A 14598-nucleotide genomic window follows, 5' to 3' on the forward strand; every position below is an offset into this window, starting at 1 on the left:
GAGAATTAATGCACTTTTCTTGGGCAGGTTCCAGGTATCTCCAGAGCTGGGGGTGATTTATGAAGGGGAGGCGCTCAATTGCATCCAGCACAGGTTGTCGCCAAATAAAATATAATTCCTCTAAAACCAAAGCAGGAAGCCCTTTAGACTTCAGTTAACAGGGCTAAGGTGAAATTTTCTGGAAAATATCAACAACATAGCTTCTATTTTGGGTATGTTAGAGCCTGCTGGCTATGACTGTCGTCTTTGCAACTATAACTCATCAGTGTCTGTCATCACTGCTGATAGGCTCAAGGAATACGAGTTAGCTCAAAATTTTTAGCATTTCCTTCCTCATAGATTACTTAAGCAAACAACAGAGAAAGAGGCCCAAATCAAGGAATCTTACAGCTTCCTTTCTCAAATGATTCTTAAATTCACGATGACCATATGAAATGAGACTGGCAAGTAAGATGTAAGTTCTTATTTGCATATGCATATCTCTGAGAATTCATTTTAGTAACAACTTGGCTTCTTAACTTTTAACATTTGAAAAGCTTCCTTTTGTCTGTGTCTGACACACAGTAGACACTAAATAAACACCTGTTGAAGAAATGAACAAAGGGGCGGGCCTGGAAGGAAGTTGGTGTCCTATTTGTCTATATCTAGGAAGACTCCTGGTTTGGAACCAGGGAGTGACTTTGATTTTGGATTGGGAAAGTGGTAGTGTGTGGTTTTCAAGGCTGCACATTAGAATCAACTGGGGGACTTTTAAAAATACTGATGCCCGAATCCCACAGAGAGAGGTTGTCAGTAGGAGACTGGGCTGGCTGCGAAACCCTCTGAGCTTCATCTTCCATCTGTAAAGTGAGGTCGATGACAAGTGCTCACATCAGATGGTCAGCATGCGGAGGGAACAAGGGATCGCGGCTTAGCCGGGCAGGGTGGGGAGGGAGAAATCTTCCATGCAGGCTTATGATCCTCTGCTAGCAGCCAGGCCCTTTGCATACATTATTTTATTCTTCCCAATACCTGTGTAACTCTATTTCACAGATGAAGAAACAGGTTCAGAAAGGATATTTCTTTTTTTGAGATGGAGCCTCAAGCTATTCCCCTGGGTAGAGTGCCATGGCATTATAGCTCACAACAACCTCCAACTCCCGGGCTCAAGCGAGTCTCCTGCCTCAGCCTCCCAAGTAGCTGGGACTACAGGTGCCCGCCACAACGCCTGGCCATTTTTTGGTTGCAGCCATCATTGTTGTTTGGCGGGCCGGGCTGGGGATTCGAACCCGCCACCTTAGGTGTATGTGGCTGGTGCCTTAGCCGACTGAGCCACAGGCGCCGAGCCCAGAAAGGATATTTCAATTTACCCAAGGTCACGTAGTCAGTAACTGACAGAACTAAGTATGACTTAGGTCAGTCTGTCTTCAAACTCCTGTTACTCTGCTGCAAAGCACTGCAGACAGAGACTATAAAGTCACTTGCTGATATGAAGTCCTATTAACTACTGTGGTTTTCCTTTTCGCTAGTCAATTAACCGAGCAGATATATTAGTTGAAGGATTTCTTTGGCTATTAACTTTTAAATCAACTGGCTGAGGAGAGTTCACATTCTCTTGTGAGATCTTGGTGGCTTCGCCCCCTGAACCACCCCTAGAGTGTCACCATAACCCTACCTCTGACCACTCGCCCCTACAACTCTTCCATTCTTTTCTTTTTTTTTGAGACAGAGTCTCACTTTGTTGCCCTCTGTAGAGTGCTGTGGCATCACAGTAACCTCAACTCTTGGGCTTAAGCGATTCTCTTGCCTCAGCCTCCCTAGTAGCTGGAACTACAGGTGCCCGCCACAATGCCCAAATCATCAGCCCTGTACTTGGCTGGCGCCTTAACCACTGGAGCTATGGACACTGAGCCAGTTCTTCCTTTCTTTTTGGTGAATCTTTTCACATTTAATTTTAAGACAAGTTAAACAACTACTTTAAGTATATGTATTGTATGCATGTATGTCTAGCTTTGCATATAATTCAGTACTCACATGTGTCTAGTGCTAAGCATGGTGTTTATGCATTATTCATCTTTTTATAAATAGTATTTCGGTTTTAATACCAAATTTTTCATGGTACTTTAAGTTGAGCTCTATTCTTTGATTAGAGGAGTTTACTTTCTGTCTAGTGTTATTGAGTTTGTTTCCTTGATTTGAAAAAAAAATAATGCTTATGATAGTCAAATAAATTTACATATATATAATTAGCTGGGATGAGTATTCCTTGGGGAATGGTAATGAGAGCCTAAAATAAGAAAGAATAATGAAGAACTTGATGAAACATTCCCTGTTTACAGTGAACCTAAATGATGGTAATTACGTCTTTGACAAAGTTTTGATTGAAGGCCACTTGGGATCACAAGTGAAACTTTGTTCTCACTTTATGAATATTTTAAATTTCTCAAGTCTTATCTTCTCCATATTCAAGAATCAAACTCAGTTCACATGAAATAGCAATATTAGTTAGCACTCATATAGCATGTACTATCTCCCAGGCACTATCCTAACTGCTTTATTTTTTTAAATTTTTTTCTTTTTCTTTTTTTTTGAGACAGAGTCTCACTCTGTCACCCTTGGTAGAGTACCGTGGCATCACAGCTTGCAGCAACCTCAAACTCTTGGCCTGAAGCCATTCTCTTGCCTCAGCCTCTCAAGCAGCTAAGGGTACAGGTGCCTGCCACAATGTCCAGCTATTTTTTTCTTTTGGTTGCAGTTGTCATTTTTGTTTAGCAGACCCAAGCTGGGTCGAACCCACCAGCATCAGTGTACGTGGCCAGCACCCACCTCACTGAGCTACAGATGCTGCTCCCATTAAATGCTTTAAATAACTGAATTTTCTGACTATCCTTGGGAAGCAGGCATCATCATTCTCTCCATTTCACAGATGAGGAACAGTGAGTGAGCTTCCAACCTTGCCCAGCTAGTAGGGAAAATATCAGGATTTCCACCTGGGAAGTCTGGGTACAGGGTCTGCCTTCTACGTCCACTGTGCTATGTTGCACTCAACATCTATGATCCAGGCGTATCAAAAAGCTGACCACAGCATGGACTATTGGAATTAAGCAAGCAAGAGAATAATGAGCAGCTACAGCACTTGACATGTTGGAGGCAGACACTTAGTGAATATTGGTTGAATAAGTGATTTTTAAAACTGCTAGCATTTCCTCTTTTCCATAGACATTGGCTGCTGGTAGTAAAATACGCAGAAAAAAGAAATTTTGGAAGCCTTCCTTCTGGTTCTAAGTCTAGTTATTCAAGGCCTCAAAGAGGAATACAAAGAAACTACCCGACTAAAAAATGTCAGAAATAACTAATCTGCTCAATAAACTAAAGAAAATCCACTTTATTAAAAAGGGAAAGAAAGAAATATGTGTCAGTTCTTAGAGTCCTTAAATACCTCTGCTCATAAACAACTTCCATACAGGTTTCTCTTTTTTTTCTGTTCCCTGCCCCTTTGCTTTCCAGGAGCTACCTAAGCAGATTGAATTAATGAGATGAAACAGTTTCAATTAACCACCAGTCCTACAGTGGGCACCTCTAATGATGAAAACTAATGAAGGTGAAGTCTGCCTCATCCCCAGAGCTTGTCAAAGGCACTTGCGTGCCAGCCTCACCCTTTGACGTAGATGTCACTCATTTCCTCTCCTGTGATGCTTTTCTCATCCAAGATAACATCCTTGGTGTTCCAGATGATCACACGCAGGTAGTATCTGAAAGGACCGCATTTAGAAGTTACTTTTTCTTCTGCTACTGGACTAAGTCCCCAAGCCCCACGGTCTCGAGATTACTTACTTCTTGGCTTTCCGGGGTGTGATGTTGAAAGGAGGGCCTGGTGGCCCCAGAGTCTTGGGGAAAACATCCACCCACATCTGAAGTTTTCCCTAAACCATCCAAAAAAAAAAAAAAAAGAAAGAAAGAAAGAAAAGAGGACCAAAATTATATTATGTTTGGTAGAAACCACAATTTTATTTCATATTTCTTAGGTAAAACTATTTATTTGGACCTGCTAATGTAGGAATCCATATGGATGGTAATACATGAAGCAGACCATACCAAGATTTGTCTTTTTTTTTTTTTTTGAGACAGAGCCTCAAGCTGTCCCCCTGGGCAGAGTGCCGTGGCATTACAGCTCACAGCAACCTCCAGCTCCTGGGCTCAAGCGAGTCTCCTGCCTCCGCCTCCCAAGTAGCTGGGACCACAGGCGCCCCACAACGCCCGGCTATTTTTTGGTTGCAGCCGTCATTGTTGATTGGCGGGTCCGGGCTGGGGATTTGAAGCCGCCACCTTAGGTGTACGTGGCTGGCGCCTTAGCCGGTGGAGTTATAGGCGCCGAGCCCCAAGATTTGTCTTTAATCTATGATGTCATTTTGGCCACCCACTTCCAATCCTCATCAAGGTCTCAAATGGCTGCATATGCTCACCTACAGTCTTCCTATGTTAGTAAGATGAGGGACTTCCTATCACTAACTCAACCCCCAACACACACAGACACATAGTCACACAGACACACAGACACACACACACACCCCTGATTTAAAATTGGGTCCTTCACCCTTAAACAGTCCTCCTGCTATTACTGTATTCATCATCACATTGCCCACTTTATCTTAGTCCCAGTTTTGTGACATCCAAGGGTTTTTCCACTTAAGGTACAAAATCAAAGTAATGAAAATGGCATTGAAATTGGTAAAGTGAAAAACAACATGACATTTTCAAAGGAGGGAATCAAACAGCAGCAAGAATGTTACTGTTCCTAAAGATGAGGATCCCCTGCCTTTGGTTCACTAGGGCCCAACACCAAGTAAGAGGCTTGCAGGAACGGGAAGGTGAAAGCCTGGATGATGCTTATGCTGCCATCTTGGTGAGGTCCTGCTCAGCTCTGGGACTGCCAGACTGGGCCCATCCATCTGACTGAAACGTTCTTCTAGACAGGCTAGGAATGCCATTAAAAAACTCTATCAACCATACAAACCAATTTATATCCTCCAAATTGTTTTTGGATGTTCTGTAGACGCTGTTTTCAGACAAAAACAGATTGGTCTTCAAGAAAGTTGCCAAGGAAACCACTAGATTGGCTTCCTAATGCATTGAGATTGAATGAATTAACCGGAGCTCTTGAAAAGAGATATATTTAACTCTGATCCTGACTCTCCTCCAACTAATCTCTAGGGCTCTACAATACATCAATGCACTGCAGAATGTTAGGCGGCCAGGTGTCTCCCAAAACCCAGCCCCAGTCCAAGTCTGATGATATAGGCAGAAGTGATAGGGAGTTCATGGATTCCCAGGGAGAATCCTTCCCCATGAGAAATCACTTTCTCATTTTCCCAGGGAGAATCTCATTCCCCAGGCAGAAGTGACAGGGAGTTCATGGATTCCCAGGGAGAATCATTCCCCATGAGAAATCACTTTCTCATTTCTTGAGACTCTTTGTACAATTAAGGGATGGGAGGAAATAGGAGGAGAAATAGGCTTTTTGGTGGAAGGAAGGAGAAGAAGAAAAGGAATGGAAATATGGAACAGAATAAAAGCAGGGAACTGGTGACAAATTAATCTAGGAAGCCCAGGCTACTGGTGGCCACTCTTTACTAATTAGCTTGCCCATAGTGTTCCTGGCAGTGTCAGTAATATTTGTAGCCATTAGATTAATATTTCTTAAAGTGTGATCAGAACCCCTCCAAGTTCTTATTAAAATTCAATTCCTAGTCCCATCCTAGACCTATTGGTCCTGGAAATCATCATAATCAGCTTCCACACAGATCATCTTGTCATTGGTCATGTCTCACTTTGCTTCTCTGAAATCTTCTCCCAGTCTTTAGGGAACGGACCCTCACCATCATCATCCACATGATCCCTGTTCCCTGCAGCTTTTGTCTCAGATGGCACCTCCGTCCAAGCCAGGCCAAACTCACTCACTCACTCACTCCTAGCTATAGGTGAGTGGCCCCATTATGGGCAACTGGATCAAGTTGGGGCCACCAGTCCATAGACACCAGTCCATAGACACACATTACATTACAACACAAAACACTCAGGAACTGTCTGTAATATTTGGACTTATAGGAAAGTGATCACAGCAAGAGGGCAGATTAAATAGACTCAAAAAGAGAAACAGAGCTAAGAGTTAGGGAGAGACCCTGGTTCAGGTTTGAAGCCAATTTCCTGTCTGGGTTTAGCGAATAAGCTGAAAATTCTTACAGTAAATTCTCCTATGGGATGAAGCTAAATTTGAGTGTCATTTCTATTTCTTGTGTATCTGAAAATATTTAAGCAACATAAAAGCAGCATAATGTTAGCCACCGCCACTGCATTTAGGGTGTGGAGCACTTTACCTGGGAAATATTGGGTTGGAAGGTGCTGTGCAAAGTCCTTGTCTCCACGTGCTCAGGGACCAGGCCCTGAGTCCTGAGGACGTAAAGGGCAAGCCGCTCTTCAGGGGCCCCGAGGTGCTGGTGCAGGATTTTGTTGGCTTCTGGAATGGAAAGCGGCATTGAAGCAGGGACGGGCAGTTGGGATCCGTTCAGCCAGATTGCTCAGAGCAGTTTGCAGCACTGCATCCCAGACTTTGCCAAAATGGACAGGCAGTGCCAAAGTGCAAACTTTGACTCGTGAAGGACTAGTTGATAGAAATAGCTCCTGACCAGGGGCCCTTTCCCACCCAGGCTCACACCCAACTTGTGGACTGCCCATAGCTCAGGGACCAGAACACACCAGGATGGGTAAGTGGGAGCAGTCTGTACTGATTTTCCTGGCACAGGCTCCTAGCTAGCTCCTGCTTCCCAGACTCTCCTGAAGTTAGATGAGGCCACCAGGCTCAGTTAGAGCAGTGGTTCTCAACCTTCCTAATGCTGCAACCCTTTAATACAGTTCCTCATGTTGTGGTGACCCCAACCTAGCAACAAAAATAATTGTATGGTTGGGGGTCACCACAACATGAGGAACTGTATTAAAGGGTCGCGACATTAGGAAGGTTGGGAAGCACTGAGCTAGAGCATAACATGGATGCAAGTGACACATGGATCACCTGGAGACCTGGCTCTCAAGACCCTGCTGGGCAGGATCCTATGTGCTTTTCTCTTCTGGATGCAGAAAAGAGCAGCCACCTCAGAGAGCTGGCGATGGGAGGGCCCTGTGTCCACGGAGCACTGCTTAGAAGGGGACCACCCACCTGTAGGAACACCTACTTTGAATCAATGAGAAATAAACTTCTTTTGGCTCAGTGCCCAGAGCACAGTGGTTATGGTGCTAGCAACATACACCAAGGGTGGTGGGTTCAAACCTGGCCTGGGCCAGCTAAACAACTGCAACAAAAAAATAGCTAGGTATTGTGGAGGGTGCCTGTAGTCCCAGCTACTTGGGAGGCTGAGGCCAGAGTGCTTAAGCCTAAGAGTTAGAGGTTGCTGTGAGCTGTGATGCCACAGCACTTTACCAAGGACAACATAGTGAGACTGTCTCAAAAAAAAAAAAATCCACTCCACCAATGCTAACCACATAAATAAAAATGTTATTACACTCTGTACCAGGCTACAGTCCCCAGCAATGTGCTCACCAAATTCATCCAAATTGTAGTCTCGTCCTCCATATCTGATTCTATTTCCATCTTCGGACAGGATGGGTTGCGGGAAGCCTTTGAATCTGGCTACATTCTGAAGCAACTGTGTGGGTCTCAATTGATCTCGCCAAGTATTGACTCCAGAACTGTGAACAACACCACAGGTCCCGGGGTTACTGGGGGACCCACAGGTTCTCCTCGCTCTCTCTCATACCCTCACCTACTTCCACGCGCTTCTGTGTAACAGGAGCAGGAAATGTGCTCTCCACTTTGGATTTTGCTAAAAATCCATTTCAGAGGCCTAAAACCCACATGTTATTTTGGCCTCAGCCAATAGATTATTATTATTTTTTTATTTATTTACCCCTCTGGCTCCTCCTCTGTAAAAATGACGAGTTTGACCGAGATCGCCATAGTCATAATAGGCAAACTCATAAACTAGAAATTGTAAGTTACATTTCATTAGCTACTGCAGAAAGACACTGTGTAGGGGGCAGAGGAAGAGGGATGTCACAAAATCGTTCAATCTGGGGGAGGAGGAAGAAATCCCTGTTGCCCAGGGACAGGGAATTCCTGCCATCAAACCTTGCCAGTTCTCAATCTCCCTGACATTCAGGAGAGACTCAAAGAGGGGGCGTGAAGGGACTGGCTCTCTGAGCTGTGATATTTGCCACCCCCAAGGTGTGGTACCGCTCTAGCAGGCCCCATTTCACACAGACTGCGATGTGAACTTGGGCAACATTGTGGCCCTGATTCTCCCTAAGACAATCTTATTATTGAATATAGTATTTGGCCATTGAAAGGATCAGTGGAGGAAAGACCTTGAGGCAGAGAGCCACAACTGCCCAGGTGTGAATGTCAGATGGAGCCAAAGGCCTCATTTATGACGGGCAACTTACACGCAATACTGCTCGGGTATACCGCAGTGGGCCTCAAACCGGGAAAGGAATCGGTTCTCCAGATCAATAATTGTTTCTCCCACTTTTTCATCACGGGTAAAGGTGTCGTAATCATAGACAGAAATTTTCAGGTCTTTTTCTTGAGGTAAGTAGCAGTTCAGTTCATACATTCTAAATAAATGAATGTAAGGTTAGAATCTCCACAACCCATCCAGGTACCCACAAAAACGGGGGCTCTATGCAAAGCATCCTCAGGCAGTGACCATGGCTGTGAGAGGAGAGTATCTGCCTGGGACAGCCTTGGTGAGTGGTGGTGCATGGGGAGAAGGGATAAAAAGCGCACACTAGGCTTGGCGCCTGTGGCTCAAGCGGCTAAGGCGCCAGCCACATACACCTAAGGTGGCGGGTTCGAATCCCTAGCGGGCCCGCCAAACAACAATGATGGCTGCAACCAAAAAAATGGCCGGGCGTTGTGGCGGGCGCCTGTGGTCCCAGCTACTTGGGACCCAGCTACTTGGGAGGCTGAGGCAGGAGACTCGCTTGAGCCCAGGAGTTGGAGGTTGCTGTGAGTGTGATGCCACGGCACTCTACCCAGGGGGATAGCTTGAGGCTCCGTCTCAAAAAAAAAAAAAAAAAAAAGCGCACACTAAAAAGAAGAACAGGAACAGAACATGCACACTTGCTCCGGAGAAGACCGTGGGCCTTAAAAACCTAGGTTCGAGTCCCACTCTGCTGCTCACTAGCTGTGGGACTCTAAGCCAGTTACTTAACTTCTCTGGGCTCAGCCTTCTCATCTGTAAAATGGTGATAATAATATCTACCATCCAGTTGTTACAAGGGCTGCATGAAGAAATGTTCAGAAAGCATGTGGCGTGGGTACACTTCTCAAACTGGAGAATAACAGTAATACGTTATAACATCATCAACTTTATTATTGCCACATGCCACATGCCTGCTGGGTCATCTGAGCATCTCTAGCTGGCTGGAAGATTAGCAAGGCACAAGTGCCCTGGTTTATTGTCCTCTACCTGTGCCCCTACCATGTTCCCTCCTCTGCCCCACAAGGCCCACTACCCCATGGAACACTTTGACTCACCGTGCAGGGGCACGGGGCTGTGTGTGAGTGGAATGCACTGGATGGTGTCATATACAGGGTGCCCAGATGGTTCCTCCCTCCTCCCAGACCCGCTGGGTTTGCCATTGTCTTTGGGTCCTTACAGATTTTCTGTAGTAACTGCATTAAAATGCACGCCCTTCTGGGATCAATATAAATAATCAAACACCTGAGGTAGGTGAGGATTGGGATCCAGAGGGTGCTAAAGTGGACAGCATACACTTCTGCTGGGTGCTGGATTCTGCCCACAAAGGTACTTCTCCCAGTATATTTTGTTGCAAGAAAAAAATGTGAGAAGCCTCCTCTCTCCCTGTGTCTCCTTCCCTCCTTCCTATATTTGGTGTGTGGACTGTTCCTGTCCACAGAGCCGGGAGTGTTGACCCACTTGATCAGAAGGGTGTGTGTCAGTGAAGCTTTGGAGAAAGCTTGAGGACATCTCCTCAACATTCCTATAGCAGCTCCATTGGACCGTGGCAGAGGCCTGCAGGAGGCAGGTAGCTACATGATCACAGGTGAAGCACCATACCCACACATGCCCCATAATGTCACATATCCAATACCAGATTCTAAAGGACAGGTAATATATGTCCTCTGGGAAAAATAATTATTTGATAAAATAAAGCTGAGAACTACTTCTTTTGGATTTCCTCTAGATAAACGAAAGGCTCTGAGAAGTCCTGCAATCATAATCTTTTTTTAAACCCATGTGTCTTGGTTTGACTAAAGAATACTGGTTCTTTGTTTCTTAGAACATCAATTAATATCTCATGGAAGGCATTAATTTTCTTTCTTTTTTTTCTTTACTGACATTCTTTGGAAGACGATCTGGAGAATACACGATGTGACAGGAACATGCAGAATGATGGCCATGCACATAGGAAAGGCTGCTTTTTCTAAATTCCTGTCCCAGAGTCCCTAAGAATCTCTTCAGAGAAGAAATCCACCCCCTAAGACTGAGGCTGTGGCCTGGAGCCGGCCGAGGGGTTGCAGAGCCAGCGTCCCACTGGCCCCACCCCCCGGGATGGGGAGCCGTCTGGTGCCTGCCAGATGGTGATTGGCTGAGTGGAGACTGACAGCATCACTTCCTTCCAGGGTGGCTCCAAGCAAGACTTTTCCTGCCACTTAATTAAGCTCTCGCTTGGCTCCTCTGAGACGAACATTTGAGACAGGGCCGCCTTTCTCCCTTCCAAGCTGGCTTCCCCTGCCTCCCCGTCCCCCTCACAGGAGCCCTCCTTCCTGCCCTGCGTGCCTTTTCCTGTCTAGACCTCAGGGCTGGATCAGCGGAAGAAAAGGCAAATGATCATATTGCTGTGCCAGAGGATTACTTCTACTCCCCGGCCTCGGCACGAGGCCTGGGGCACACAGCACAGGGGGGTGGGTGCGTGTGCATGCACGCGTGTGCGGGGGCTGAGTGTGCAGGCTTGTGTGCACATGTGTTACCAGGTGTGAGGAGAGTGCTGTGTGTGAACATGCAGGTGTGCATGGGGGCTGAGTGTGCATGCTTGTGTGCACGAGGCTGAGTGTGCAGGCTCGTGTGCACGTGTGTTACCAGATGTGAGAGTGGTGTGTGTGAACATGCATGCCTGCGTGGGGCTGAGCGTGCAGGCTTGTGTGCACATGCGTTACCAGGTGTGAGAGTGCTGTGTGTGAACATGCATGTGTGCGTGGGGCTGAGTGTGCAGGCTTGTGTGCACATGCGTTACCAGGTATGAGAGTGGTGTGTATGCCTTGACAGAGTTTGAGTGATGACAGGATGTATGTGTGTGTGTCACATGAGAGAATGCAGTGTGTAAGGGCACAAACCAACAAGCCTGAGTAGGAAAGAAGTGCATGGGGAAGGTAAGAACGCCACCAACACAAACATGGGCCACATGGCAAACAAGAGCACGATGTCCTCAGCAAGGTTCTGGGTAAATCACACCATTTTCACGAATGTCTTGAATAAAGGACATTTTTCTATAGATGATGGTTTCATAATGTACAGGAAACATCACTAAGGGGGCTGAAGAGCACGGGCTTTGGAATCAGAAATTCCTCCCTAAATCTGGGCTCCAACACTCAGCCACTCTGTCCACAGAGCCCAGGAGCCCTGCTGCCCTCACTAGAGAGTTGGGTTGCTAATCTCTGCCTTGTCCCGACATGGGGATGAAAATCAGGCCATGGCAGCAGCATTGAAGCCAACAGACTGGGGTCAGATGGCCTGGGATCGGGTCCTTACTCTGTGCCTCAGTTTCCTCTGGTGTAAAATAGGGATAATAGCACCTGAGAGGGGTGAGATTTTTGAGATGTTCTATATAAACAGCTCAGCATAATGCTCGCACACAGCTAATGCTCAGCAAATATTAGCTCTTCTTAAATGCGGAAGCTGTTTATAGCTGAAAAATGCCAGTCCTGTTTAGAGATTACTTGGATTTGGTCATTTGAGATGGTTCATCACAGTCCAGAAACAAGTCCAGAGTTGTACCAATGAAAAAAATAATAGCATCTCTGGGAACAGACCACAGATGGAGCAGGATATTTTGACCCGTCACTTTCTGCTGTCTCTTCGGTTTTGGTAACAGAGTCAATAGTATGTTCGCCTGATCAAAATGGTGGACTCAGAGGTCCCAGAAACAGACCCCAAATGGATCAGGATGTGAGAACAACATGTTGCTACAGTTACGGCATTGCACCTGCCTTTGCTGTGTGGAACGCCCAAGCTTATGAGACTCCTGGGCCTGTTAATGGAGCTGTCCTTCCACCCACCAAGGTCACAGAGCAAATCCCTCCCCAGAGAAGCCCATCTCCTGGCTTCTTTCTTTCACAGCACTTTTCACTTCCACGAAATCTTTTATTTGTGCATTTACCTGGGTAGTACCCGCTCTCCCGACTAGCACGTTTGTTTAGTTCGTGATCACAGTTTCAGGGCCTAGAGCAGGGATGGGCGCACATGACATCCTTCACACACGCTCCGTGAAGACAGGAATGACAGGAAAACGTTTACAAATGTACATTACCTGCCAAAGACTGGGTTGAGAGTGTTGGGAATGTAGTGGTCTCGGTCTTCGATGACTTTCTTGCCCAGTGTTATTTTTATGTAAGGGTCACACTACAGGGACAAAACAGGCGTTACACGACTATAAGGTGCAGGTTGAAGTCAAGTTCTGGGTCAGACTAGGCTTTTCTCCATGTCTGCCCCCAGATGATGACAAAGGGGCCACCGTGGCACCTGTGAGCCTAAGATGAGGCCAGAGCGACACTCCCCTTTGGGTGGCATGCAGCCAGTAGTGTGGGTGCAGGGGAGCCGGGCTCTGTTCACGCCTGCCAGTGCGACTGGGGCAAATCTTGTCCCAGCTCACACCTGTAAGATGAGAAGGATGAACCAGAGGACCTTAAGCCCCCGCAAGCTCTTAGATAAATCCCCATCAGGACAATCCTCCCGAATACATTGTTTAGCTAGAGTATCTTTCCCCTAGTGAGATAACAGACGCCCAGAAAGAAAGAACATGACAATTATTGCAGCTGATGACTATAATTATCTTGCTACAGGAGAAGGCCCCACACCCAAACTCTTACCAGGCCATTGTTGTCCTGGGGCTGAAGCTCTAAGCCTCGAACAATGTAAATCCTAACCGTGCATTCCTGTGGGACGCTGTCAGGTAATTCCCGAAACTGCCTGGGAGGGGCCGGCACGCTGGGGTCATCCGACAGGGGGTAGATTCGGAAGGAGCCCTGAGAGAGACACACGGGGAGAATCATGGCCGCGGCTGTGAGACTGGGTGACGGAGGGCTGCCCTTTGTGAAAGAGACAACCTGTGTATTTCCAGTAGGGAAAGTGAAGTGACTATAAAGTAATTATTTGAAGGATCACCACGGAGAAGAGAGAGCAAGGCAGAAGCAGGGGGCCAGATGAGAACCCCAGTGAGAAGTGGAGATGGCGTGGGCTGCTGCGATGGAGAGGAGGTGGTCAGAAGGGGGGAGCAGCTGCCTATTTGAAGAGAGGAATAACAGTAATTATTTTTAAACCCAATGAAGTACCAAGGGTGGGTTCCCTTTTCCGGCATCACCCCTGCACACTCCCACCCACTCCCAGGCAAATTCCCATCCATCCTTCAGATCTCAGCTGCCTGCCTTCCCCCTGACTGCCCCTGTGCAGCATGTGTCCTCTGCATGTCTCTGACCCCGCACTCAGCCCTGACCTCCACTTTGAAAGGGTCTGTTTATTGCCTGTTAATCATTTATTAGACTGTGAGCTTCCTGAGGGCCTACTGGGTCTTGTTCATCACGGGGCGAGGCACACAGTAGGGGCACAAGAAATGTTTTTTGAATGAGTGAGCCAGCAGGACCGCTGCAGAGGTCACATCTTTTGTCTTGAAAGCAGCTTAAGTACAGGAGAAAGCACTGATGCTGGCTATCTAGAAGGCGAGAATCCTAGTTCCAGGGGTCTTCATTCAGCATGAAATAAGCCCCCACTATGTGCCAGGTATTGGGACCCAAAAATGAACTCAAGGAAACCCGTGTGGCACAGGATGTGCTATTGGGGTTGCTAGAGGGAAATGAGAAGCATTGGAGAAGGAGGGCATGACTCTGGTCCATTAACAACGTCTGCTGGCGACAAAGGATTAAGAAGTAGCAGCACATCTGTCATGGCTCTGCCACGTGTGGCTGTAGGGAGAGAGATTGCAACAGCAGGTACTGACAATGTAAAAAGTGCTTTCACAGCGGCAGGAACCCAGACCTGTGGGAGCCCAGAGTGGGAGTGAGTCACACTGCCCGAAGCAATCAGGGAACACTTCACAAAGACTGTGACATTTGAGCTGGCACTAAAAGAATGAGTAGGACTTTGTCACACCACCAAGGGGGAAGGAAGGGCTTCCAGGGAAGGAAGAGAGCCTGTCCCAAGGCTCCAAGTAGTGATAGGACAAGGTGTGTTTGGGCTTGGGACAGGCTCTCCCAGGCTGAAGGGTGGGGTGCGAGAGGGAGGGTGGCTGGGGAACACGTAGCTTGTGAAAGGCAGGCTCTGCCTCTGGAAG

The 14598-nt window shown here is 46.9% G+C and overlaps 1 protein-coding gene across 1 annotated transcript in view; it reads right to left on the reverse strand.

Moving 5' to 3' along the window:
- Positions 1-14598, reverse strand: part of MYOF (myoferlin) — a 162316-nt gene that overhangs the window by 9728 nt on the left and 137990 nt on the right. The window contains exons 42-48 of the mRNA XM_012801428.2: positions 13142-13297; positions 12583-12674; positions 8473-8643; positions 7571-7719; positions 6354-6493; positions 3814-3902; positions 3636-3731 (exon numbers count right to left, since the gene is read on the reverse strand). Of these exons, the coding sequence (XP_012656882.1) occupies positions 3636-3731; positions 3814-3902; positions 6354-6493; positions 7571-7719; positions 8473-8643; positions 12583-12674; positions 13142-13297 (893 nt within the window). The remainder of the gene's footprint in view (positions 1-3635; positions 3732-3813; positions 3903-6353; positions 6494-7570; positions 7720-8472; positions 8644-12582; positions 12675-13141; positions 13298-14598) is intronic.

Source organism: Otolemur garnettii, unplaced genomic scaffold (genome assembly GCF_000181295.1).
Source record: "Otolemur garnettii isolate 467f Iridium unplaced genomic scaffold, OtoGar3 scaffold00008, whole genome shotgun sequence".
Lineage (NCBI taxonomy): Eukaryota > Metazoa > Chordata > Mammalia > Primates > Galagidae > Otolemur > Otolemur garnettii.